This window comes from Oncorhynchus keta, chromosome 10 (assembly GCF_023373465.1).
Source record: "Oncorhynchus keta strain PuntledgeMale-10-30-2019 chromosome 10, Oket_V2, whole genome shotgun sequence".
NCBI classification, from domain to species: Eukaryota; Metazoa; Chordata; class Actinopteri; order Salmoniformes; family Salmonidae; genus Oncorhynchus; species Oncorhynchus keta.
This window is the reverse complement of record NC_068430.1, coordinates 65,485,111-65,498,978: the sequence shown is the minus strand read 5'-3', so window position 1 is coordinate 65,498,978 and position 13,868 is coordinate 65,485,111. Positions and strand designations below refer to the sequence as shown.

General features: G+C 44.4%; 1 protein-coding gene across 7 annotated transcripts in view; it reads right to left on the bottom strand.

Annotated features, from left to right (window-relative positions):
* Positions 1 to 13,868, bottom strand: part of LOC118389226 (SEC14-like protein 1) — a 60,685-nt gene that overhangs the window by 2,969 nt on the left and 43,848 nt on the right. For 4 of the 7 annotated variants that reach the window (XM_052527619.1, XM_052527618.1, XM_052527620.1 and 1 more), the window contains 14 exons: positions 10,817 to 10,966; positions 9,853 to 9,984; positions 8,483 to 8,611; positions 7,610 to 7,922; positions 7,343 to 7,452; positions 6,953 to 7,187; positions 4,436 to 4,524; positions 4,271 to 4,341; positions 3,429 to 3,600; positions 3,135 to 3,269; positions 2,815 to 2,949; positions 1,936 to 2,193; positions 1,466 to 1,644; positions 1,133 to 1,159 (listed from right to left, as the gene is read on the bottom strand). In XM_052527619.1, the coding sequence (XP_052383579.1) occupies positions 1,133 to 1,159; positions 1,466 to 1,644; positions 1,936 to 2,193; positions 2,815 to 2,949; positions 3,135 to 3,269; positions 3,429 to 3,600; positions 4,271 to 4,341; positions 4,436 to 4,524; positions 6,953 to 7,187; positions 7,343 to 7,452; positions 7,610 to 7,922; positions 8,483 to 8,611; positions 9,853 to 9,984; positions 10,817 to 10,966 (2,135 nt within the window). The remainder of the gene's footprint in view (positions 1 to 1,132; positions 1,160 to 1,465; positions 1,645 to 1,935; positions 2,194 to 2,814; positions 2,950 to 3,134; positions 3,270 to 3,428; positions 3,601 to 4,270; positions 4,342 to 4,435; positions 4,525 to 6,952; positions 7,188 to 7,342; positions 7,453 to 7,609; positions 7,923 to 8,482; positions 8,612 to 9,852; positions 9,985 to 10,816; positions 10,967 to 13,868) is intronic. The other 3 variants (XM_052527622.1, XM_052527621.1, XM_052527623.1) reach the window with 3 other exon arrangements.

Here is a 13,868-nt window from a genome sequence, read left to right as displayed (position 1 = left end):
TTAGATTTTATTTAAATGTATTGTTGGCCTAACTAAGGTTTTAGAACTACATACTAAATGGGCTTAAAAATCAGACCTGGGTGCAAGTACTATTTGAATTCTTTCAATTACTTTGAGCGTTTGCATTAGGAGTGACCAGTGGGAGGGGTTTGCACTTGTGGGACTCGTTTATTGGTTATATTGCAGCAGGAAAGCTCAATCAAGCACAGCTGAAGTATAAACAAACAAAAAAATTATCTTGTCACATAGGAAACGATTTCAAATAGTATTTGATCCCTGGTCTGGTATTAATGATGCCCAGCTCAAGCTCCTGCTTTGTCAAGTCTAGTGCCGAATAGTGTAGATCATGCAGCAAGTCAAACCAAACAGAGGTGAATCCACTCTGTGTGACATTCATTTAGCATACTGCACTAAATAGGTTGTCCTTCTAAACCACGGGGCCTAAAACATGGCCTCTCATGCTTCAGTGATAGTTTTGAGGGGCACGAATGAAAATACTTCTTATCCTTATCAACCAATTTGCAGAGGCAGAAAAACACAGCAGGGATCATCAGCTACATTCAGCTGTGTGGTGATTTGGTCTTGAGCAGATGGTCAGGGGGCCGGAACAGAATTACAAATCATTTGTAGGACTGCAAATTGACCACAAGAAGCCCAAACAGATATCATATCTCGATAAAAACCTTTTTTATTTTAAATGTACATAGATTTGTATGACATCACGTACTTCTATTATGCATGGCAATATTCGGGAACAGATTTCCTAAATTAAAAATAACTTTTATCCGTCTTTTATTTAAAAAACAAACAAAAAAACACCCGCAAGCAGCCAGTTGGGGAACCCTGAAATACAGGTAGCCCTTTGTGGCAAAGGAGGAAGGCAATTCAAACTAAAAAGGCATGTGTCTGTTAGTCATTCATGCAACGGTGAGACTAGCTAGCTTAGTGAGTGGCCTTTCTCTAGCTGAAGCACACAGAGAAAGCCTAGCATTACTGGCGAGGTAACACTCAAATAAAGCCATAAGCGAAGGGTCAAGATGCTAGCATCTTAGAGTTGTCGCTAACTGTTAAAAGGGAGTTCTCATAAGCAACCAAACGCAATGCAAAGCTAAGGGAACACAAGTCCACTTACAAACTTTGAACATCAAAGCAAGCCATTCTTCACAGGAAGAGACAGAAAGAGAAGGGATAGAAGGAGGAGTGGAAGAGGGGTTGGTGAGCGATAAGAGGACAGGAGCGCATTGAAAAGAGAGTGGAGGGTAAAACGGACATCTCTCTTTAGGAGGGGAAGCCTACACTTGGCACTTCATAATGGATACAATGTTGATGTCAATATTGTATACAAAAAATATCAAATGGAAAAAAGTGATGATACAATACAATCATAACACAATATACAGTATGATTTAAAAAATAATTAAAGTTACTTTGATGACCCATTTGATATCAACACACACACACTAACCTGAAGTCCTCGGAGCCAATGACCTCTGTGTAGTACATGACTTTGCACTTGTGTGAGGAGACCTGCAGGGAGGCGAGGACGTCGTCCACGCGGGGCAGGTTGGTGGAGGCGCTGCCCGGCATGGTGTGGAACTTCCACTGCAGGATGTAGAACCCGGGCCACCTGGTCACGTGGGAACCCTGGGAGAGGAGGAGGAGAGGGACGGCGAGAGGGAGAGATGGGTTTTAATCATTGTCAATCTGAATGTTTTTAACATTAGATCTATTAAGTATCGAAAGGCATTTAAAATCACACTTAACACTAAACTACTGGTTTCAACGGTGTAATATGCAAACCTGTATATTTTAACGAGTCAATCTTAATTCATTCATTCAGTCAAGAGATTCTCTCAGGCACTGACAAAGAGGCACCTGCATGCCTCATGTCTTTCTCAATACTATGAACATCTAGTCTGCTGTTCCAGTGCTGACCTGCACGCTCTCCCCCTCCTTGCAGGTGAGTGGTGACTCCACCATGCTGTAGTCCAGGCCTAAGTTCCAGGACTTGTCTATGAGCTGGACGTTGTTCCCCCCGGGGGTGGTGATGCTGCTGTGTTGCCCCACTAGGGGGTCCTTGCGGGGGGTTTGGGGGGCGCGCTTGGAGTGGTAGAGGTGGAAGACCACGTCGCCCTTACACACGTCAAAGTCCCAGGTGATCACGGAGGAGGCGTCGATGATCTCGATCACCACCTGGGAGGGAAAGCAGGGAGGAGGGAGAGAGAAAGAAGAGGGTTGAAGATGAGGGGAGAGAAAAGGAGAAAGAGAGGGAGGGATGAGAAAAGGAAGGATGGGAAAATCAGGAGAAAAAGAGATGAGAAGAGTAGAAGTAAAAGAGAGATTGAGAAAGAATTAAAGAGAACAGATGACCGAGGGAGGGAAGACAGCAGATTTCTACCGAGTAGTATCCACATGGCTTCGTTTATAATAGATTATATAATCTACTTTCCTGTAACAGAAACAAAAGAACAAATGGGTGCAGATTCCTCTCAAAGCAACGTTCATGTTCAATTTGTGACAGAACAGTGTGACAGAACAGTGTGACAGAACAGTGGCTTAATGTCTGAAGATCGGTTTGAATGCACTTTCAGGATTTCTCCAGTCGGTGGCAGTGTTGGTCAAGTAACTTCAGCAGACCAACGTTTGGCTTGTTAATTATTTTCCTCTCTCTATCCACATCTTTCGCTCATTCTTCCCATACCTCTTTCCCCATCTCTCTCTTTCTCTCCTCCCGCCTATCTCCCTTCTCTCTTCTTTCTTATTTCTCCTTCTCCACAAATGACTTCAAAGCTCCAGCTAAGGCCACAGTCTCACCTCGTGGGGCGCTCCCTTGAAGACGCTGGCACTCTGGTAGATAGTCTCTGTCCACAGGCTGATGTCTTCGTTCTCCAGCTCCTCTGCAGTACGGTACAGAGACTTGGGAACCAGGCCTCCCTCTGGGACTTCACACTGCACACAGATGACACACAAAGAACGAGGCCATAGGAGAACGAAAACTGCATAGAAAGTACATCTTTGCTACAATCTTAAATTCAAATCATAATATAATTTATATAAAGGGATACAAACGTTTTCATGGCAACCACACGACAATGTGACTATGTTGGGTGATGACACCACACACAGTGACTCACCATACACTCTCCTCCCAGGAAGTCAGGGATGACCTCCTTGTCTATGTAGTCCAGCAGGCCACCGGGGCCCTGGTAGTCATTTCCAGCATAGATCAGGAACTTCTTACGGGTGTTCTCGTCGATGAACGGGCTCACCTGAACACAGGACAGAGACGGTGGGACGAGTCAACACCCTACTGCTCCCGCCTAAACACATCATGCCTAACTGCAGCTTATCTAGTGTCCTATGAGCACTATATAGGGAATAGGGTGTCGTTTAGGAGTCTCCAGCCATAGTATTTCATAGTGTCTCACCAGGGTCCAGAGCACAGGGAAGACTCTAGGAGCCCTCAGTATGAGCAGACGTCCCAGGGTCTCTGGGTAGTTGGCCTCCACCACCTCAATGATTCTCAGAAGGGCCTTAACCCCCGGTCGCCACAGGTGGCGCATGTTTAACCCTTCGAGGTCCACCAGACAAGTCCAACAACTACACACACAGAGAGAGACAGAGAGAGATTGTAAGTACTCTACACAGATTGCAAGTACAATACACATTACATTTCCAAATACGACCTTATGACGTCAAAAAGGGAAACGGACAGATTCCTTCCCTCTCTCAATCAGGGGCTCTGGCTCCCTGTCTTACATGAGGGAAGCTCCATGGCATTCCACTCTAGCACACTTGAGATTCCTGCATGGCTTCTCTCCACAGTCGCGTCCATCTGATAAGCCTGACAGCTGCCAGGTAGCACCCACCCCCCCTTCTCACCTTCTTTCTTCTCTCCCCTCTCTTTTCCGCTTCTCCTCTCACTCGCTCCATTTCTGTCACTTAATCAATTTCCCTCTCTCTCACCCACACCCTTCAGAGAGGAACCGTCCATTCTTTCCATCTTGCCTAGAGATAACTTTAAAGAGCATCCCCAACACTCAGCACTCTGTGTTAATAACCCCACTGCACCAAAGCAATTCCCATGATACACATTAGCTTAGCAACAGAGGTACCATAGGACTCATTACCGTTTAGTCCCCCTTCTCCCAAGAACTTGTGTCCTGTAGATCTGAGAAGCCTGGATAGGTGTATGCAATATGGCTTAAACTCCACTTGACCTATCAGAGGGAGTGGTGGAGATACTACCTAATAGCAACAGGGTGTGTACCTGATTGGTCGGCCGAAGACTTTGGTGTTCTCCTCACAGCGCCTTAGGCCCTCCTCGTTTATGGATAGAACCTAAAGGGTTAAAAACACACACACACTTAATGTAGGTATGCTCACACACACTTTAGTTATCACGTGTGACTGACAGCAAAAGAGGCCCCCTCACGTGTCTGAGTAGAGACTCCTCCCCCAGGGCTCGGACCAGCCCCTTGGTGTCCATCTGTCCCAGACGCAGGATATAGAGAGGACGACCCTCTGGAAGGACACAGACAGACGCATATTGAGGGATGCAAATTTCGGTCCAGTTTGCTGCAGACTAACTAACCTTCGTTAACCAGTCAAACAAAAAATACAATTCCAAACAGTAAAATATTATGCATGCATACAAGGAATGGACATTTTTCATTATGAGAAACATGCAACAGCAAGTCTACCGTCTTCCAGTCAAAAGGCTAATTACAGTCTATTATTGAACATTCAACTCCTGTAATGAAGCAGCTAATAAAGCATATTTTTCAAACATTTACCAAAATGCAATTTGTGGGAAACCAGTTCTAAAACAGTGTGCCTAATGCAAGTGGCTCCATATGACAGTGATTCAAATCTCTGCTAGAAACGTAGAGGGGGAATCTAATAGCAACAACTAGGATGGGTTGGGTCTTTGGCTTCTGGACAACAAAATAAAGTTAATATGAAAACCAATAGAACAGGTGAGAAATGCTGGTTAAATGGGATGGGGAAGTCTCTATAAAATCCTACTGGTTAAATGGGATGGGGAAGTTTTTATAAAATCCTACTGGTTAAATGGGATGGGGAAGTCTCTATAAAATCCTACTGGTTAAATGGGATGGGGAAGTTTCTATAAAATCCTACTGGTTAAATGGGTTGGGGAAGTTTTTATAAAATCCTACTGGTTAAATGGGATGGGGAAGTTTTTATAAAATCCTACTGGTTAAATGGGATGGGGAAGTTTTTTTTATAAAATCCTACTGGTTAAATGGGATGGGGAAGTTTTTTTTATAAAATCCTACTGGTTAAATGGGATGGGGAAGTTTTTTTTATAAAATCCTACTGGTTAAATGGGATGGGGAAGTTTTTATAAAATCCTACTGGTTAAATGGGATGGGGAAGTTTTTATAAAATCCTACTGGTTAAATGGGATGTGGAAGTCTCTATAAAATCCTACTGGTTAAATGGGATGTGGAAGTCTCTATAAAATCCTACTGGTTAAATGGGATGTGGAAGTCTCTATAAAATGCTACTGGTTAAATGGGATGGGGAAGTCTTTATAAAATGCTACTGGTTAAATGGGATGGGGAAGTCTATAAAATGCTACTGGTTAAATGGGATGGGGAAGTCTCTATAAAATGCTACTGGTTAAATGGGATGGGGAAGTCTCTATAAAATCCTACTGGTTAAATGGGATGGGGAAGTCTCTATAAAATGCTACTGGTTAAATGGGATGGGGAAGTCTCTATAAAATGCTACTGGTTAAATGGGATGGGGAAGTCTCTAAAATCCTACTGGTTAAATGGGATGGGGAAGTCTCTATAAAATCCTACTGGTTAAATGGGATGGGGAAGTTTTTATAAAATCCTACTGGTTAAATGGGATGGGGAAGTTTTTATAAAATCCTACTGGTTAAATTGGATGGGGAAGTTTTTATAAAATCCTACTGGTTAAATGGGATGGGGAAGTTTTTATAAAATCCTACTGGTTAAATGGGATGGGGAAGTTTTTATAAAATCCTACTGGTTAAATGGTATGAGGAAGACTTTATAAATTCATACTGGTTAAATGGTATGAGGAAGTTTTTATAAAATCATGCTGGATAAATGGTATGAGGAAGTCAATATAAAATAATTAGTTCCACATTTCTATGGATGGATGCTACTTCGAAGCAAGGTAAGACATGCCTCATTATTTGAAGTAAAGTAAAACGTTCAGGTTTCAAACAATTATGCTGCCTCACGCTCACATTGCAAAGTGGTGTGTGACACGCTGATAGCCTGCCTACCTCTGACTAGCTTATGCACTTGAAAGGCGAATTGGAGGCGGGCTTTAATTACAAGTTGAGATTGAGAAAAAAACAGTAGCTCTTTTTCCAATCGTGGCCATCAAAACAGTTTACACACGATTGCATTTAGAGTTGTTTGCTGCTTAGAAAAGCACGGAGCTGCTCTCGCGCTGCTCTTATACATTTAATTGTGTGATGAGCGCAATGCCTTGGGACTGCCGTGAAGACATGCAATAAACCAGTGCATGCAAATACCCAGGGCAAGTATGAAGTAACAAATATGTATTTGAAATTGGGACTGGTGAACTGCAATGTCAATTCTAAGTTGTATTCCTTCATTGGACCAATATGGTGTATGACAGGAAGTTGTGGCTTCGACTTCTTTATCTATCACAGTGAAATACAAAGTGACGTTTTGGGAAGTTATTTACAAGAAACCGGACACACACAACATTTTTCTTTTAACCAATAATAAGAGTAAATAATACGAGTACAACAGTGTTTGTGCCGTGTGTGTCTGAGTAATTCTGAGTGACTACTGTATATTGTGAACATCATATGACTATCCCTCTACATCAAATCAAGACTTCATGACAATTATTAGCAACTAATTGTGTGTGTGTGTGTGTATGCCTGAGCACCTCTCTCGGTGTCCATACGCCATACCTTTATCATGGTGGTGCCACCCTCCAGTGTAGTAGTCATTGAGGACCTGTGGTGAGGTCCACGTCTCTAACAGATAGTCCACCTGGTGCTGTTTCCTCCATGTTAAGGACTGACACAGGATCTCCCTGGCCTTCTCCATGTTAAAGTCCCTGGCCCGCAGGAAACGAAGGATGTGTTCGTCCTTAGGGATCTGGAAAGGTGGCGAGGAGGGAGAGGAGGGAGTGAGGGTAAGGGTCTCCATGGGGGGGTCAGAGGGGGCAGGGTAAGAGCGTGTGTGTGTGAGCATGTCACACATGCCTCTATATTTGTGTCTCAAGTAGCAGAGTATGATTTTAAAGATATAATATGCTTTAGTATGTGTGTATTGACAGCTGTAAGGATGTGTCTCACCTTGCCCTTGTGGCTCTCCTGCAGCCACTGTCGTAGTCTGATCAGACAGCTCTCCTGCAGAGGTGTCAGGTCTCCCAAGTAGCGCTTGATGTAGTCTGCATCCAACTTGTCTACAACACACACAGACAACTTTAGGGAATTCTCAAGTCAGTCAATTCAAACTCCAAAATCAATCACGCAGCTAAACGCCACTTAAAAATAGTGTTTACCATTTTCCTAGTGTATTGAAACTTTTGAACAGTGTCTCAATCATTCATTAGTACTAACCATCAGGTGTGCCCGTCTGGTTCTCTGTCTGGTTGTCAGGTTGGCTAGCGGCATCGTTGCTGGTGGCATCACTTTGGGTGGCATCATTATTGGTGGCAGTGGCAATCTCATGGTCACTGGCATCAGTGGACACGGGGATTGAGACGGCGGGCGTGACAGGCAGCTCCAGGTGGAGGAGCTTTGGGGTGGCAAAGACATGTTTGGTGGTGACGGAGGAGGAGGGGGGAGCATCCAGGGAGGGAGTCCAGCGGGGCACGTGGCTTATCCCCTCTTCCTCTAGCTGGTTTAGGTAGAACTCTATGATCTCCTTACCCTGAAGATGAGGGAGGGGGAGGGAGAGCAAGAGAGATGGGGGAGAACGAACGACAGAGTGAGAAAAAGATAGTTACTAATATGGAAGGAGGCTAAATAGGGAATAGTAGCTTACCTTTGTTTACATTGGCTCAGCAAAGTGGCTTACATTACATAATAAGAACCACTTAGCCAGAGACCTCACCACTCACGGCCCAATGGCATGTCTGCTGTATTAACACTGGATTCCATGGTCGGGCCGGTTCCTTTTCATTTTACTCAATGCAGGAGACAAATTAAATTCCCAATACAATTAGGTTATTTGGAATTTCAATTCACTTATTGAGTTGAAATGGAAACTAGTTGGATTAATTATTTGTTGCATGAGGGGAATGTTTGACCTCTGGTGAATTCTCTACATACATCTGGGTTGTATTCATTAGGGCGCAACGTACCAACGGTAAACGAAAACCAACATTTCTTACTGGACAAGGTTCAGGTAGTCCTTTCACCTTTCAGTCTAATTCTTACTGTTAATGTCTAATGAATATGACCCTGATCAGATCTGGATCACACACACACCTTCTTGATACTGCTGGCGTACTGCTTCATGGCCATCTTCTCCACCGTGCTCTCGAAGCCAAAGAACGATTTGATGTCCAGGCTGGCCGACTGTTCGAAACATGTCCAGTCCTCATTCTCAGGGTGGGCCTGCGCGCGCGCACACAAAAGAGAATATACAAGTGTTACCGTGGCAACCACATACACCAATATGACTGGGCCGAGCACTGACGCACACTACAAGCTACACATCCTCAGCTATGTGTGGGAGTGCGTACCGATGACACTGCCCACTGGCATTATACCAATACTGACAGGTTGTGTCGTTATATGCCAACAAATATTGATAGGAGGGAATTTTGTGCCGGTATCAAGCACAGACAGCACATTCACACACAGCCCGAGACTGTATCAAAATAGATTTTGTCGAATGTCAGCGAGTGGAGTGTGTTAGATAGGACTGGGAGTGAGAGTGTTGAATGTCAGACACCGCTAGGCAAACCGAGGCACGTCATACAGTGATCCCTCCGTGACAACTTCTGAAAGAGCTTATTTTACTATGTAGCTCTTCGGCTAGCTCGGGCGTTGGATATATGTTATCTCTGGCTACCAAAATATGTCAGCTTTAGCCAACTTTAGCTGTCTAATGGAGCTACCTAGCCCTGTTAGCTTCCGCTAGCTAACTGTAACGGTTCTTCCCATAAGGAAAGCTGCATAACGGACCTAAAATAGGCCCGCGAGCCTCGTTAGATGCTAGCGCAATGACCTCATTAACTCAGAGCGCATTCATTCACCACGGGAGTCTGGTGAGAGTAGCACTGAGGTCAGAGGGAGTGCCGCAACACACTGCAGTAGGCCTGGGCGGTGTGAAAGAACTGACTCCAGACCAGTGTGCGAGTGCGTTGAGGCGGAGTGCTGCAGGGAACAATGGGAGGTCTGAATTATTCAGTGGGAAGGAAGCAGCACATGAGAGGCTGGTCGGAACACAGCTTTCTCTGCATTGTGATTGCATTGTAGGGAAGGTCTTTCAGACAAGTGTGCCGTCGACAACTTGCTTTTACAGGGCTGTGTGCGTGTCAGTGTCGTGTGAGGTAAGGTGATAGAAAACTAAGACTGAAGTGGCATGTGGGTAGCTTCATATCAGGAGCTGGTTGGAACACAACTTGATCCGTCCATTTGAAGAGACATTGTGAATAAACAGGTGTGCTGCCGACAGCTGGCTTCAAAGTGGTTTAACAGGGCTTTGTGAGTGTGTGATTGAGTGCGAGTGTGTGTGCATGCGTTTGACAAAATAAAGCCAAGGCTTGAATGTGTGTTAGCGAATGGACAGGTAGCTTATATAACCATACTAACCAAAGGTACATTTTAAGATGTGTGTGTGTGTAACACACCGAGTAGCTGCAGAGTTCGTGGATGATGACTCTGTTGGAGAAGGTCTCGTTGTGGGACTCTATGTGGAGCGTCCTCTCTCTCTTGTTCAGAGTGTTCTCCTGGCTGAAGTACACATAGTCCACCCCCGCAATCTGCACACAAAGAACACCCATGAAACCAGTTGCAGCAAACTAAATGGTCAAAAAGGAAAAACGGACACACTGATTACAAAATGGCCGATGCCTGATTTGCGTGTTACCTAAGGTATTTTTATTTATTTATTTGTCATGTCAGCTTCGCTTAGAATATAAGCTACAGATGTTTCAAATGCAACTTTATTTCAACTGCCCCCTGAAAATCTCACTTAAAATGAATATTCTGTTAACCCGTATCCAAATAATGTTGCCGACTCGTCTAATTCTCGTACTTGTGGCCAAAGCATGAATTGGAGAAAAACACCTCAAACTTGTATCTCAAATAAACCGTAAAAAAATGCTAGCTATTTCCTCATAGAAGTGATCATCTTCTTGAGGAGGATGAGCTGGCCAATCAGCCATCTACTCACATCACTATTTTTCATGACCGGTATACATCAACACCACTCTTTGTTTGGGGTAAGCCAACACCATTCCAACACAGAAAATATACTTTATAACATAACAAATTAACATTTCTGGAAGGAAAACTATTTCACTCATATTTGAAGTAATTATAGGTCATATTTCACAGAAGTCTGGAAACATTGAGCGGAAACTTTAAACAATACTCAAACACTCATATGGCTTTCTGCTTGGCCTTTGGGGTCTAGACTGTGTTACTGTAAAGCACTTTGACAGCCCCTGACATGCAAAAAGGGCTTTATAAACACATTGGATTGGTTGATTGATTGATTGACTCACATTGACTGACAATGGTTGATAAAAATACATTTGATTGATTGACTGACAAGACTCAAGAGAGAAGTTAGCGATAGGTTGGCCGTACCCGTTTGAGGAGACGAGGGGCGTCCACGTCCAGTTTGCAGCGGCGCTGGACCTGGTGTATGGATCCGTCCTCGCTCTCAGTTTCCTCCAACACCTCGCTGTCCACAAACATGGGAATCAGGTGACACGTGGGGAATCGCCTCTCGTAGGCCTGCGAGAGACGGAAAGAGAAAGGGTTATTAGTGTGGGACTCATTTGTTGAAACAACGCAAACGCCTTCACATTCCATGTTAATAAACTTGATATTATAGCCAACAATGACATTTAATAGATGGATATTCTAGTTCCCAAAATCTATTTTGTCAGCTGTTTTCATATCTCAAAAAAGTGAGTAAGAGAGAAAGAGATAAAGGTGGGCATGACAGTTTAGGACAGAGAAGATAGACAGCGAGAGACAAAACACCCTTCAGGTCTATTAAACTCCCTGACCCGCACTCTGGTTCTATCGTTGACTCGTATCCAATTGTCTCAGCAGCTGGCACACATTCCAGCATTACACAACACATCGTTCTTTATCTAGGTTGCAAAATAATAGGCCCAGTAATAATAGGCCCAGTAATAATAGGCCCATTAATGGCACCCCAGGCACAATATAGCAGTAGAATTCTGCTCATAAACACATACCACCTAGGTCACGACCAAAATGGCACCCTATGGGCCCTGGTCAAAAGTAGTGCATAATGTAGGGAATAGGGTATCATTTCAGACACAGCCCTCGATTTATTGTGCTGCTGAAGGCAGCTGTTACACAATGTAAGGTCCTTGGCACACAATGGGCCTGCATTGGTTTCATAATGGTTTGATTACTGATCCTGGACCTAATTGGCAGGGCTACGTAAGCAGCAAGGGGACATGAGAGGACATGTATCGACAGGTCCCCGATCAGTTTGGAGAGGTGTGGGAGTCAAGGTTAATGCTTCAGCCCACCTAAGTGACACTGCACTCAGTACAGTCAAGAGACTTGTACATTATGACAGCGTCTTTGCTAATTCTAGGCCAAGTGTGTGCCATGTGTTGTAATAAAGGAACTAATTTTGTCTACTTCTTCCTGGCTGCTCTAGACACCATTATTTATTTCATTTTGTGCTGAATGGGCAGATTCTTATCCTGGCCCAGCTGGAGTCTGCAGTCTTGAGAGAGCGAAAGGAGAGAGGAAGGAGAGAGAGCAAGAGAAGAGAGGAAGGAGAGAGAGCAAGAGAAGAGAGGATGGAGAGGAGAGAGGATGGAGAGGAGAGAGGAAGGAGAGAGAGCAAGAGAAGAGAGGAAGGAGAGAGAGCAAGAGAAGAGAGGATGGAGAGAGAGCAAGAGAAGAGAGGATGGAGAGAGAGCAAGAGAAGAGAGGATGGAGAGGAGAGAGGAAGGAGAGAGAGCAAGAGGAGAGGAAGGAGAGAGAGCGAGAGGAGAGAGGAAGGAGAGAGAGCGAGAGGTGAGAGGAAGGAGAGAGAGCGAGAGGTGAGAGGAAGGAGAGAGAGTGAGAGGAGAGAGAGCGAGAGGAGAGAGAGCGAGAGGAGAGAGAGCGAGAGGAGAGAGAGCGAGAGGAGAGAGAGCGAGAGGAGAGAGAGCGAGAGGAGAGAGAGCGAGAGGAGAGAGAGCGAGAGGAGAGAGAGCGAGAGGAGAGAGAGCGAGAGGAGAGAGAGCGAGAGGAGAGAGAGCGAGAAAAAGGAGGGAAGTTGCGTTGGGGCAATGAGAGGCCACCACCGGGCACAAATCCACCACTTAGTCAAGATGGCTCAGACTGAAAACACACATGTAAAAGCACTCACTAAAAGCTAAGTAAGAGCGCGAGTGAGAAAGAACAAGCTTTTTTACAAATGTTTTACTCAAGGTTGGCAGGGTTCGAAGCTCAATCATCAGTTATTATGGAGCAAGATGTCCCCGTCCTCTAAAAGGGCTTTGGGTTCAGCTTAGGTCCTCTAAAACCAGTGTTTTGAAATCCTTTCATACCAGGGACTCGCAAGCTATGGCTTTTCCTTTTTGAGGCCACAGACTGGAGGTTGAGAAACACCCCTGTAGCCGAGACAACTACCTCATGCCCATACTGTATTTCCTTTGCACCCCAGTATCTCTACTTGCACATTCATCTTCTGCACATCTACCATTCCAGTGTTTAATTGCTATCATTCCAGTGTTTAATTGCTATATTGTACTTACTTCGCCACCATGGCCTATTTATTGCCTTAATTCCCCTATCTTACCTCATTTGCACTCACTGTATATAGACTTTTTTTCTACTGGTCTTATTGACTATGTTTTGTTTATTCCATCTGTAACTCTGTTGTTGTATGTGTTGAACTGCTATGCTTATCTTGGCCAGGTCGCAGTTGCAAATGAGAACTTGTTCTCAACGAGCCTACCTGGTTAAGGTGAAAAAAAGGGCGTTGTCATATAACTGTAATAAGGGCTAGAGCTTACCCTGCTAAAATGGGACCGGTATTCAGGTTGGGGTGTGAGGTGACAAGCAAACCAGGCTAACTAGGGGCTTAGAAAATTGGCAATAGCTGCACCCCCCATTCTTGGTAGCTCCAGTCAGCATGGTACCAGACTGCCTAATAACACTGCCAGGGCTGTTGGATGTGTCCCAAATGGCAACATATTCCCTAAAGTGCTAAGGTAGTGCACTATATAGGCAATAGGGTGCTATTTGGGTTGCAACCATTGAGCCGTGTCCACTATCATCATGCTGAGTTCTGTCTCTCTCTCTGGTCTAGAACAGAGGCTCTCAGAGGTGTACAGTCAGCACTATGGCAGGAGTAAACACGGTGTTTGGTGTTCGCCCATCAAAACAGGCTACTGCATCAACAAATGCTCTCAACAGCACTAAACATCACATGAAGCGGTAGGCCAAATACAACAAACAATTCCTCACACCCAACAACATACCTCAACACAAAACAGACATATACTGCTCAAAGAAGTAAAGGGAACACTAAAATAACATCCTAGATCTGAATGAATGAAATATTCTTATTAAATACTTTTTTTCTTTACATTGTTGAATGTGCTGACAACAAAATCACAAAAATTATCAATGGAAATCAAATGTATCAACCCAT